This window comes from Trachypithecus francoisi, unplaced genomic scaffold, assembly GCF_009764315.1.
Source record: "Trachypithecus francoisi isolate TF-2019V2 unplaced genomic scaffold, Tfra_2.0 Lachesis_group8, whole genome shotgun sequence".
NCBI lineage: Eukaryota > Metazoa > Chordata > Mammalia > Primates > Cercopithecidae > Trachypithecus > Trachypithecus francoisi.
Window position 1 is genome coordinate 92,206,567 of NW_022681473.1, and position 13,062 is coordinate 92,219,628.

General features: G+C 40.3%; 1 protein-coding gene across 4 annotated transcripts in view; it reads left to right on the top strand.

Annotated features, from left to right (window-relative positions):
- Nucleotides 1-11,547: 11,547 nt before the first annotated feature.
- The window catches only part of CFAP300 (cilia and flagella associated protein 300), a 35,756-nt gene continuing 34,241 nt past the window's right edge, over nt 11,548-13,062 (top strand). For 3 of the 4 annotated variants that reach the window (XM_033206262.1, XM_033206261.1, XM_033206264.1), the window contains exons 1-2: nt 11,548-11,844; nt 12,080-12,161. In XM_033206262.1, the coding sequence (XP_033062153.1) occupies nt 11,735-11,844; nt 12,080-12,161 (192 nt within the window). In that variant the 5' untranslated portion in view covers nt 11,548-11,734. The remainder of the gene's footprint in view (nt 11,845-12,079; nt 12,162-13,062) is intronic. The other variant, XM_033206263.1, reaches the window with a different exon arrangement.

The window sequence follows — 13,062 nt, forward strand, 5'->3', positions numbered from 1 at the left end:
TTGGTCAGGCTGGTCTTGAACTCCTGACCTCGTGATCCACCCGCCTCGGACTCCCAAAGTGCTGGGATTACAAGTGTGAGCCACTGCACCCAGCCTAGAAGAAAATACACTTTACAAAAATGCCATACACATAGAATGTAAAGTTCTATGTCTGGGATGATAGGTAATTTTTACTCTTTTGCTTGTTTTCTATATTAAGCGTGTGTTACTTATACAAGCTTTTATTAAACTATAAAGATGATTGGAAGGTACTAAAAAATAAAAATACACTGTCAAGACTGAATTAATGAAGGTTATATAGAACATATACCAGTCATGCATATTTGAGTTAGAACCAACACTTAGAAAACTATCCATTTCCAGTAAATATTGCACTTTATACACTCAAAGTCTAATCACTGATTATAGGATTGAAAAAAGATGATAATTTGACCAACAACATAATAAAAGTTATTCAATTTTTTAAATTATTATACTTTAAGTTCTAGGGTACATGTACACAACGTGCAGGTTTGTTACATATGTATACATGTGCCCTGTTGGTTTGCTGCACCCATTAACTTATCATTTACATTAAGTAATTCTCCTAATGCTATCCCTCCTGCCTCCCCCCACCCCCACGACAGGCCCTGGTGTGTGATGTTCCCTGCCCTGTGTCCAAGTGTTCTCATTGTTCAATTCTCACCTATGAGAGAGAACATGTGGTGTTTGCTTTTCCGTCCTTGTGATAGTTTGCTGAGACTGAGGGTTTCCAGCTTCATCCCTGTCCCTACAAAGGACATGAACTCATCCTTTTTTATGGCTGCATAGTATTCCATGGTGTATATGTGCCACATTTTCTTAATCCAGTCTATCATTGATGGACATTTGGGTTGATTCCAAGTCTTTGCTATTGTGAATAGTGCCACAATAAACATACGTGTGCATGTGTCTTTATAGTAGCATGACTTACAAGCCTTTGGGTATATACCCAGTAATGGGATCGCTGGGTCAAATGGTATTTCTAGTTCTAGATCCTTGAGGAATCCCCACACTGTCTTCAACAATGGTTGAACTAATTTACACTCCCATCAACAGTGTAAAAGCATTCCTATTTCTCCATATCCTCTCCAGCACGTTGTTTGCTAACTTTTTAATGATTGCCATTCTAACTGGTGTGAGATGGTATCTCACTGTGTTTTTGATTTGCATTTCTCTGATGACCAGTGATGATGAGCATTTTTTCATGTGTCTGTTGGCTGCATAAATGTCTTCTTTTGAGAAGTGTCTGTTCATATCCTTTGCCCACTTTTTGATGGGGTTGTTTGATGTTTTTCTTATAAATTTGTTTAAGTTCTTTATAGATTCTCGATATTAGCCGTTTGTCAGATGGGTAGATTGCAAAAATTTTCTCCCATTCTGTAGGTTGCCTGTTCACTCTGATGGTAGTTTCTTTTGCTGTGCAGAAGGTCTTTAGTTTAATTAAATCCCATTTGTCTATTTTAGCTTTTGTTGCCATTGCTTTCGGTGTTTTAGTCATGAAGTCCTTGCCTATGCCTATGTCCCGAATGGTATTGCCTAGGTTTTCTTCTAGGGTTTTTATATTTTTAGGTCTAATATTTTTGTATAAGGTGTAAAGAAGGGATCCAGTTTCAGCTTTCTACATATGGCTAGCCAGTTTTCCCAGCACCATTTATTACATAGGGAATCCTTTCCCCATTTCTTGTTTTTGTAAGGTTTGTCAAAGATCAGATGGTTGTAGATGTGTGGTGTTATTTCTGAGGCTTCTGTTCTGTTCCATTGGTCTATATCTCTGTTTTGGTACCAGTACCATGCTCTTTTGGTTACTGTAGCCTTGTAGTATAGTCTGAAGTCAGGTAGTGTGATGCCTTCAGCTTTGTTCTTTTGGTTAAGGATTGTCTTGGCAATGCGGGCTCTTTTTTGGTTCCATATGAACTTTAAAGCAATTTTTTTCAATTCTGTGAAGAAAGTCATTTCATTGATAGCTTGATGGGGATGGCATTGAATCCATAAATTACCTTGGGCAGTATGGCCATTTTCACAATATTGATTCTTCCTATCCATGAGCATGGAATGTTCTTCCATCTATTTGTGTCCTCTTTTGTTTCGCTGAGCAGTGGTTTGTTGTTCTCTTTGAAGACTTCCTTCACATCCCTTGTAAGTTGGCTTCCTAGGTATTTTATTCTCTTTGTAACAATACTGAATGGGAGTTCACTCAGGATTTGGCTGTTTGTCTGTTATTGGCATATAAGAATGTTTGTTATTTTCGCACACTGATTTTGTATCCTGAGAGTTTGCTGAAGTTACTTATCAACTTAAGGGGATTTGGGGTTGAGATGATGGGGTTTTCTAAATATACAATCATTTCATCTGCAAACAGGGACAATTTGACTTCCTCTTTTCCTAATTGAATACCCTTTATTTCTTTCTCTTGCCTGACTGGCTTGGCCAGAACTTTCAACACTATGTTGAATAGGAGTAGTGAGAGAGGGCATCCCTGTATTGTGCCAGTTTTCAAAGGGAATGCTTCCAGTTTTTGCCCATTCAGTATGATATTGGCTGTGGGTTTGTCATAAATACCTGTTACTATTTTGAGATTCATTCCATCAATACCTAGTTCATTGAGAGTTTTTAGCATGAAGGGCTGTTGACTTTTGTCAAAGGCCTTTTCTGCATCTTTTGAGATAATCATGTGGTTTTGTCTTTGGTTCTGTTTATATGCTGGATTACGTTTATTGATTTGTGTATGTTGAACCAGCCTTGCATCCCAGGGATGAAACTAACTTGATCTTGGTGAATAAGGTTTTTGATGTGCTGCTGGATTCAGTTTGCCAGTATCTTATTGAGGATTTTTGCATCGATGTTCATCAGGGATATTGGTCTAAAATTCTCTTTTTTTGTTGTGTCTCTGCCAGGCTATGGTGTCAGGATGATGTTTGCCTCATAAAATGAGTTAGGGAGCTTTCCCTCTTTTTCTATGGATTGGAATAGTTTCAGAAGGAATGGTACCAGCTCCTCTTTGTACCTCTAGTAGAATTCGGCTGTGAATCCGTCTGGTCCTGGACTTTTTTTTAGTTGGTAGGCTATTAAGTATTGCCTCAATTTCAGAGCCTGTTAATTGGTCTATTCAGGGATTCAACTTCTTCCTGGTTTAGTCCTGGGAGGGTGTGTGTGTCCAGGAATTTATCCATTTCTTCTAGATTTTCTAGTTGATTTGCATAGAGGTGTTTATAGTATTCTCTGATGGTAGTTTGTATTTCTGTGGGATTGGTGGTGATATCCCCTTTATCATTCTTTATTGTGTCTATTTGATTCTTCTCTCTTTTCTTCTTTATTAGTCTTGCTAGTGGTCTATCAATTTTGTTGATCTTTTCAAAAAACCAGCTCCTGGATTCATTGATTTTTTGAAGGATTTTTTGTGTCTCTATCTCCTTCAGTTCTACTCTGATCTTAGTTATTTCTTGCCTTCTGCTAGCTTTTGAATTTGTTTGCTCTTGCTTCTCTAGTTCTTTTAATTGTGAGGTTAGGCTGTCAATTTTAGATCTTTTCTACTTTCTCTGGTGGGCATTTAGTGCTATAAATTTCCCTCTCCACACTGCTTTAAATGTGTCCCAGAGATTCTGGTATGTTGTGTCTTTGTTCTCACTGGTTTCAAAGAACATCTTTATTTCTGCCTTCATTTCGTTATGTACCCAGTAGTCATTCAGGAGCAGGTTGTTCAGTTTCCATGTAGTTGAGCGGTTTTGCTTGAGTTTCTTAATCCTGAGTTCTAGTTTGAATGCACTGTGGTTTGAGAGACAGTTTGTTGTGATTTCTGTTCTTTTACATTTGCTGAGGAGTGCTTTACTTCCAACTATGTGGTCGATTTTGGAATAAGTGCAATGTGGTGCTCGGCTCACTATCCTAAAGATACATGCACCATAGGCCGGGCGCGGTGGCTCAAGCCTGTAATCCCAGCACTTTGGGAGGCCGAGACAGGTGGATCACGAGGTCAGGAGATCGAGACCATCCTGGCTAACACGGTGAAACCCCGTCTCTACTAAAAAATACAAAAAACTAGCCGGGTGTGGTGGCGGGCGCCTGTAGTCCCAGCTACTCGGGAAGCTGAGGCAGGAGAATGGCATAAACCCGGGAGGCAGAGCTTGCAGTAAGCTGAGATCCGGCCACTGCACTCCAGCCTGGGCGATAGAGCGAGACTCCGTCTCAAAAAAAAAAAAAAAAAAGATACATGCACCCAATACAGGAGCACTCAGATTCATAAAGCAAGTTCTGAGAGACCTAAAAAGAGACTTAGACTCCCACACAATAATTGGAGACTTTAACACCTCGCTGTCAATATTAGACAGACCAACGAGACAGAAGGTTAATAAGGATATCCAGGACTTGAACTCAGCTCTGCACCAAGCAGACCTAATAGACATCTACAGAACTCTCCACCCCAAATCAACAGAATATACATTCTTCTTAGCACCATATCACACTAATTCCAAAATCAACCACATAATTGGAAGTAAAACACTCCTCAGCAAATGTATAAGAATGGACAAATGCTTGCTAAAGAATAATAAGCCCCAAATATGTGCCTTTTAGAAGAAAAAGTTAAAGGATGGAAGGACATATCACAAAAATATTAACCAAAAAAGGCTATAGTAACTATATTAATACAGGTAGATTTTCAAGCACAACTGTTACAATAGACAAAGAGGGGTATTTCATATTGATAAAGGTTCACTGCGATAGAAAGAAATGACTAACATATTGATTGATTGATTGATCAATTGATTGATTAATGGAGACACACACCTAAGCTGGAGTGTAGTGGTGTGATTGCAACTCGGTGCAGCCTTGACTTTCTGGGCTCAAGCAATTCTCCCACCTCAGCCTCCAGAATAGCTAGGACTACAGGTATGCACCAGCATGCCCAGCTAATGTTTTGTGTTTTGTAGAGACAGGGCTTCGCCATGTTACCTAGGGTGGTCTGCAACTTCTGAGCTCAAGCGATCCTTTTACCTCAGCCTCGAAAAGAGCTGGGATTACAGGTGTAAGCCTCACACCTGGCCTATTTATAAACTTTTGTAAACAAAAAGGTGAAGTACACAAATCCACAACAACCACTACAGATTTTAAACTTCCTCTCTCAGTAACTGTTAAGAAAAGCAAACTTAATATTGTGAAAATACAAAATATTTGAACAGAACAATTACCGTATATGTGACACCAAATTTAACTACAGAATATATATCTTTTTCAAGTGTACATAGACCAGTCATCAAAATAAAGCATATGCAAAACCATAAGTCTCAATACATTTGAAAGAACTGAAATCATACAGAGTATGTTTTATGTTTTCTGACCACAGTAGAATTAAACTAGAAATAAGCAACAAAATGAAAAATAGAAATATCTAAATATTTAAGATTAAACATATTTTAAATAACTCATCAAATAATAAATTCTATTGGAAATTAGAAAATATTTTGAACTGAATGATGAAGAAAATATGTCATGTCAGAACATGTAGGATGTAACTAAAATAGTGTAAGCTATTTATTTATATCTTTTTTTTTTTTTTTTTTTGAGACAGGGTCTCACTCTGGTTGCCCAGGCTGGAGTGCAGTGGCAGGATCACGACTCACTGCAGCCTTGACTTCTCATGCTCAAGCAATCCTCCTACCTCAGCCTCCCCAGTAGCTGGGACTACAGGTACGCACTAGCACACCCGGCTACTTTTTCAAAATTTTAGTAGAGTCGGGATCTCACCATTTTACACAGGCTGGTCTCCAACTCCTGGGCTCAAGAGATCCACCTGCCTTGGCCTCTCAAAGTGCTGACATTACAGGTGTATGCCACCTCACTCAGCCTATTTACATCTTTTAAAGCATATATCATTTAAAATGTCAAATTGGCCAGGCATGGTGGCTCACACCTGTAATCCCAGCACTTTGGGAGGCCGAGATGGATGGATCACTTGAGGTCAGGAGTTCAAGACCAGCCTGACCAACATGGTGAAATGTCATCACTATTAAAAATACAAAAATTAGCCAGGTGTGGTGGCACACACCTGTAAACCCAGGTACTTGGGAGGCTGAGGCAGGAGAGGCGCTTGAACTCAGGAGGCGGAGATTGCAGTGAGCTGAGATCACACCACTGCATGCCAGCCTGGGCAATAGCGTGAGACTGTCTCAAAAAAAAAAAAAAAGTCAACAATCAATGATCCCAGCTTAGAAATTAACGACCTAGAAAAAGGTCAGCAAATTAAACTCAACAGAAGAAAACAGTAAAGATAAGAACTGAAATCAACTAAGTAGAAAGCAAACATGCAATATAGAAATTCAACAAAGCCAGAGTTAGTTGGTTGTCAAGAATAACATTAAGGCCACGGCTGGGCACAATGGCTCGTGCCTGTTATCCCAGCACTTTGGGAGGTCAAGGTGGGTGGATCACCTGGGGCCAGGAGTTCGAGACCAGCCTGACCAACATGGTGAAACCCTGTGTCTACTAAAAATACAAAAATTAGCTGGCATGGTGGCACATGCCTGTAATCCCAGCTATTCGGGAGGCTGAGGCAGGAGAATCGCTTGAACCCAGGAGGTGGAGGTTGTGGTGAGCCAAGGTTGCCCCATTGCACTCCAGCCTAGGCAACCAGAGCGAAACTCCGTCTGAAAAAAAAAAAAAAAAGAATAACATCGATAAACCACTGGCAAGGCTGGTCAAGACAAACAGAAAATATATAAATCATCAATAATAAAACTAAAAAATAGCACCATTATAGATTCCACAAACATTTAAAAGATATGTTTTTAAATGTAAGAAATAATATTATGCCAATAAAACTGAAAATCTAGATGAGGTGTTCAAATTCCTTAAAAACTGTAACAGTCATAGATGGAGTTTTCTTTTTGGCACAATTTTAAAAAGCATTTATTTAAATGCTTTTCAATTGCATTTTTAATTTAAATTGTGCCAAAAAGAAAACTCCATCTATGACTGTTACAGTTTTTAAGGAATTTGAACACCTCATCTAGATTTTCAGTTTTATTGGCATAATATTATTTCTTACATTTAAAAACATACATATGGCCGGGCGCGGTGGCTCAAGCCTGTAATCCCAGCACTTTGGGAGGCCGAGACGGGTGGATCACGAGGTCAGGAGATCGAGACCATCCTGGCTAACATGGTGAAACCCCGTCTCTACTAAAAAAATACAAAAAATTAGCCGGGCGATGTGGCGGGCGCCTGTAGTCCCAGCTACTCGGGAGGCTGAGGCGAGAGAATGGCATAAACCCGGGAGGCGGAGCTTGCAGTGAGCTGAGATCCGGCCACTGCACTCCAGCCTGGGCGACAGAGCGAGACTCCGTCTCAAAAAAAAAAAAAAAAAGAAATACATATTACCAATATTATAGAAAGTTTAGGCTGGGCACAGTGGTTCACGTCTGTAATCCCAGCACTTTGGGAGGCCGAGGCAGGCGGATCACTTGAGGTCAGGAGTTCAAGACCAGCCTGACCAACAGGGAGAAACCCAGTCTCTACTAAATATACATAAATTAGCCAGGCATGGTGACGCACGCCTATAATCCCAGCTACTCAGGAGGCTGAGGTAGGAGAATCACTTGAACCCAGGAGGCGGAGGTTGCAGTGAGCCAAAATTGCACCACTGCACTCCAGCCTGGGCAACAGAGCGAGACTTCGTCTCAAAAAAAAAAAAAAAGTTTAGCAATAGAAAATTAGACAAAACTTTTCAATTCATTTTAGGAGGTCAGAAAAACATTAATAGTAAACTTAACAAGCATATAACAGTAAGGAAAATCACAAACTGATATCTCTCATGAACATAGAATCAAACATCTTAAACATGGTATTATCACATTTATCACATTTAATAATGTGCTTTATAAAAAGAAAAATATAACAAAGTGGGGCTTATTCTATAAATGCAAAGTTGGCTCAACAGTAACAAAACAAATTAGTTTACTACATTAACAGAATAAAGAAGAAAAAATATATGGTCAATTTGGTAAATGTGGAAAAAAATTAATGCTTTTACACAATATTTTAAATCTCAAAAAAAAATTGAAGAAAATTTTCTCAATTTGATAACAGGTATCAACTAAAACACCTACAGTTTTTACCCTATGTAATGGTTAAAAAAATTTTTTTAATCAAAAAATAACCCAAAACCGAACATTTTTTGCTATGATGTTGTAAACAAAGCAAGAATGTCCTCTACTACCACTTCTTTTTTAACATTATCCTGGACATCATAGCCAGTGCACTAAAGTAATTAGGGCCAGCTGGGTGGGCAGCACAACTATTAAACAAAATGAAGTAAAGCTCTTCTTATAACCAGATACCACAATTATATATATAGAAACTCCAAAAAAAAATCTAACAATACATGAAACATAAAAAGACAATTTAGCAAGGTCTCTGGATACAAGATCAATATACAAAATAAATTGTGTAACTATATAATACAACAAACAGGAAGAAAATAAGCTCTTTAAAGTATCACTTATAACAGCACCAAAAAAATGCAATTTTGTTTGCTTGTTTGTTTGTTTGTTTGTTTTTGAGACAGAGTCTCACCTCGTCACCCAGACTAGAGTGCAGTGGTGTGATCTCGACTCACTGGAACCTCCACCTCTGGGTTCAAGTGATTCTCATGCCTCAGCCTAGTATCTGGGATTACAGGCATGTGCCACCACACCCAGCTAATGTTTCTGTATTTCTAGTAGAGACAGGGTTTCACCGTGTTGCCCAGGCTGGTCCTGATTCTTGGCCTCAAGTGATCTGCCTGCCTCAGCCTCCCAATGTGCTGGGATTACAGACATGAGCTATCACTTCTGGCCTACCATAGGGTTTTTCAACCTTGGTACTATCAACATTTTGAGCCAGATCAATCTTTGTTGTGGAGGGCCTATACTGTACATTGCAGGATGTTTAGCAGGATAGTTGATCTGTACCCACTAGATGCCAACAGCACTCCTCACCTCAGTTGGGACAACTAAAAATATCTCGACATTGTCGAACGTCCCCGAGGGAAGCAAAATTAACCATGGCTGAGAATCGTTGATCTAATGAAAGATATCAATACTCTTCTACTCAATACCTTAAAACATAGTTGACAGAAATTAAAGATCTAAATAAATAGATATTTATTATAGTTTGGAAGACAATATTGTTATAAGGTTAATTCTCCCTAAATTCATCTAGATAGTCAATGTAATTCCAATTAAAATCCCATCAGGTGGGCTAGGCATGGTGGCTCACGCCTGTAATCCCAGCACTTTGGGAGGCTGAGGCAGGCGGATCACTTAAGATCAGGAGTTCGAGACAAGCCTGGCAAACATGGTGAAACCCCATCTCTACTAAAAATACAAAAATTGGCCGGACATGGTGGTGGACTCCTGTAATCCTAGCTACTTGGGAGGCTAAGGCAGTAGAATTGCTTGAACCTGGGTGGCGGAGGTTGCCATGAGCCGAGATCATGCCATTGCACTCCAGCCTGGGTGACAAGAGTGAAATTTCATCTCAAAAAAAAAAAAAAAAATTCCCATCAGGTTTCTTTAATGGAAAATGATAAACCCTATCTAAAATTTATGCAGAAACGAAAAGGCAACAGCCTATGCAATCTTGAAGAAAAAGAATAACAAAGTTACACAACTTATACCATCAGATATTATGTCTTTATATAATCCTACAGTAATTAACACAATGTGGCATTTGTGTAAGGACCGTCCAATAAACTGAATAGAAAGAACAAAAACAGTCACTTGATTTTTTTTTTTAAGTGCCACAGCAATTCACTGGATTAGAAATGGTCTTACCAATATATAGAGCTGGGTCTACTGAAAAACCACAGGGAAAGAACTAATCTTCAGCTTTAAAAAATTATTTTGAGATGGCTTATGGACATAAATGTGAGACTATCTTCATGACTTCATTTAGGCAGAAGTCAAACCTGACACATAAAAAAGAAAATCAACAAATCCAACTTCATTAAAATTAAGAATTTCTGAGCATCAAAGCTACAGGCAAGCTACAAGCAAAGAGAATGTTCATAATATGTATATCTGGCAATGGGCTCATATCCATATTAAATAAAAACTTCCTAAACATTAGTAAGAAAAAGACTGACAACCTTCTTCCTCCTAATGGATAAAACAAATGGGCATTTCACTAAAGAAGATATCCAAATGACCCACCATATTACAAAGTTGCTCGGCAACATTAACTATCAAGGAAATGCAAACTGAAATTACGATAAAAAATTAACACAACCTCCTTAGAATGGCTAAAATTTTAAAAGACTGGCAATACTATGTGTTGGCAAGGATGTTGAACAACGGGAGATCTCATTCATTGCTGGTTGGGATGTAAATTGATCTTTAGAAAACTTTTTGACAGTATGTAGTGAAACTAGACATACTGACACCATGTAACTGAGCAATTCCAACCCTGGATGTATTTCCAACAGAAATAGTGCATCAGTCCATCCAAAGGCATACACAGGAATGTTCATAGCTGCTTTCATAATAACCTCAAGGAGGAAACAGCCCAAAAGGATAAACTGTAGTATAGTCAAGTTACAGAATACTAAACATCAATGAAAAGGAATAATCTCTCTCTCTCTCTCCGTTTCTCTTTTTTGTCCTTGTTCCCTGTCTCTTCTGCTAATGCTGCTAAAAAATAATCAAGGTCAGTTCTCAAGGGCTAGGGGAAAAGGAAAGAAAGCAATGAGATGGAAAAGAACTATCCCCCCAATTCTGAAGTCCAAATGCATTGTTATGAGGCAAAAATAAAGACTGTAGAAACACGTCGGGCGCGGTGGGTCAAGCCTGTAATCCCAATACCGTGGGAGGCTGAGGCGGGTGGATCACTCCAGGTCAGGTGTTCGAGACCAGCCTGGCCAACATGGGGAAACCCTGTCTCTACTAAAAATAGAAAAACTTAGCTTGTAATCCTAGGTACTCCGGAGGCTGAAGCTGGAGAATCACTTGAATCCTGGAGGCGGAGGTTGCCGTAAGCCGAGATCGCGCCAATGCACTCCAGCCTGAGCAACAGAGCAAGACTCCATTTCAAAAAAAAAAAAGTAGAAACGAAGGCAATTTTCAATAGAAAATAAGAAAAGTGTGTTTTCTATTAAACAGCATGCTGTACCAGAACAAAAGTGGTCTAAAAAACAAAAATAAATAAACAGTATGTTGTAATGTACTGTGTATGGGAACTTTTTTTTTTTGGCCTTTAAATGTACATTTTAAGGAAAAAAAAAAAAAAAACCCCACAGATGGTAAAACAGAATAGTTTCCTAAGTAGTCACATAGACATTTGTCTTCCAAAATAGATAAACCTAATTCAGAATAATGTTTTCTTCGGAAACGTTTGAGTCATCAAACGTAGATAACTCTAAATCTGAGGTTATAGCTCTTGAGACTAGGACATTAACCTATGCTGAGAAATTATTATTAAAAGTTAACGTCAACAAGTATCGATTGGCAATTTGTCTCCATCCCCGACCCCTAGTTTCCCTAACCGCCAAGCCCGGGGTGGGGGAGTGGAGTGGCACAAGCTCCCGGGAAAGACTGGCTGACCTCCCTCCCTGCACCCGCTGCGGCAAGGCCGTGACCCCTGGTTCCCTAGAGACGCGTGGCCCCGCCCCCGCAGCGTCGCTTCGACCCGACGGCCGCCGCGTCTCCATGGAAACGGCCCAGGCATCCACGCAGCCGAGAGCACGATGGCTACTGGGGAGCTCGGGGACGTGGGAGGCTACTACTTCAGGTTCTTGCCTCAGAAAACCTTCCAGTCTCTGCGCTCTAAGGAGATCACTAGCCGGCTCCGCCAGTGGTGAGGAACCGAGGCTCAGGGAGAGAAGAGGCCCTTCGTCTTCGCGGCTATGGAGGCGCGAGCCGGGCATCTAAGGGGCCCGCGCGGGTCGGCGCCATTCTGAGTGAACCCCGAGGCTTCCTGAGTGAACCCCGAACCACCCGGGCAGGGCGGATGCTGTGGGTGGGATCGGTTATCGGTGCGCTCTGAGAGGGTGCCGGCCCCCAGATGACGTCTTTTTCCTTCTCTGCCCCAGGTCCATGCTGGGCAGAATCAAGGCACAGGCGTTCGGCTTTGACCAGACTTTTCAGGCTTATCGGAAGGATGATTTCGTCATGGTTAGTATGGGGGTCGGAGAGTTCCTTGGGTCTCTGCCGATTTTTAAACTTCCCCCCAACGTTGCCATGGATTCTTGTGAACACGCCATTCCTTAATGTCGTCGTTTTCTTGGCGTTTGGGAGTAATGAAAGGTGCAAATGATTTTTTTAAAGGAACTTTTACGTTTCGAATCACCCATCATAAATTTGTCATTTAGTTCATTCTTTCTCTACTTTCAGCATCTTGTATCTTGCCTCAGGGAACTTTGCAGTTCTGGAAGATCGCCTGCTCTCTGGAAGATTAGTTTCTCCCTTTTCTAATTTTTGTTTCATTTTATTTTGTTTTATTTTATTTTATTTACTTATTTTTTGAAACAGGGTCTTTCTCTGTCAACCAGGCTGAATGAATTGCAGCAGCACCATCTCAGCTCACTGCAGCCTCGACCTCTGGGGCTCAAGTGATCCTCCCACCTCAGCCTCCTGAGTAGCTGGGACTACAGGTGCAGGCCACCACGTCAAGCTAATTAAAAAAAAAAAAAAAAAACAAAGTTTCTGAGGCAGAGCCTCACTAGGTTGCCCAGGCTAGTCTTGAATCCCCGGGCTCAAGTAATTCGCTCACCCCGGCCTCCCAAAGTGCTGGGATCCACCCCCAGCCTCTCTTTTTAGATAGGCACACCTCATTTAAAAAATTTTTGAATATTATCACACAGCTTTATCACCGCTTTATTTACTAGCTCCAAATTACTTTTGAGTTTTTTCTCAACATCACACCCATTCTGAGAACTGGGCTTCAGGCTCTACTAGCAGTTCCAAATGAGAATTCCCCCAAAAAAGTTTGAAGCCGTAGCATCGTGATTTGAATAAGTCTTTCCACTGCTAGAGGTGACTACTTTGAGAGAGGTAAAACTCACTTGAAAGTTTA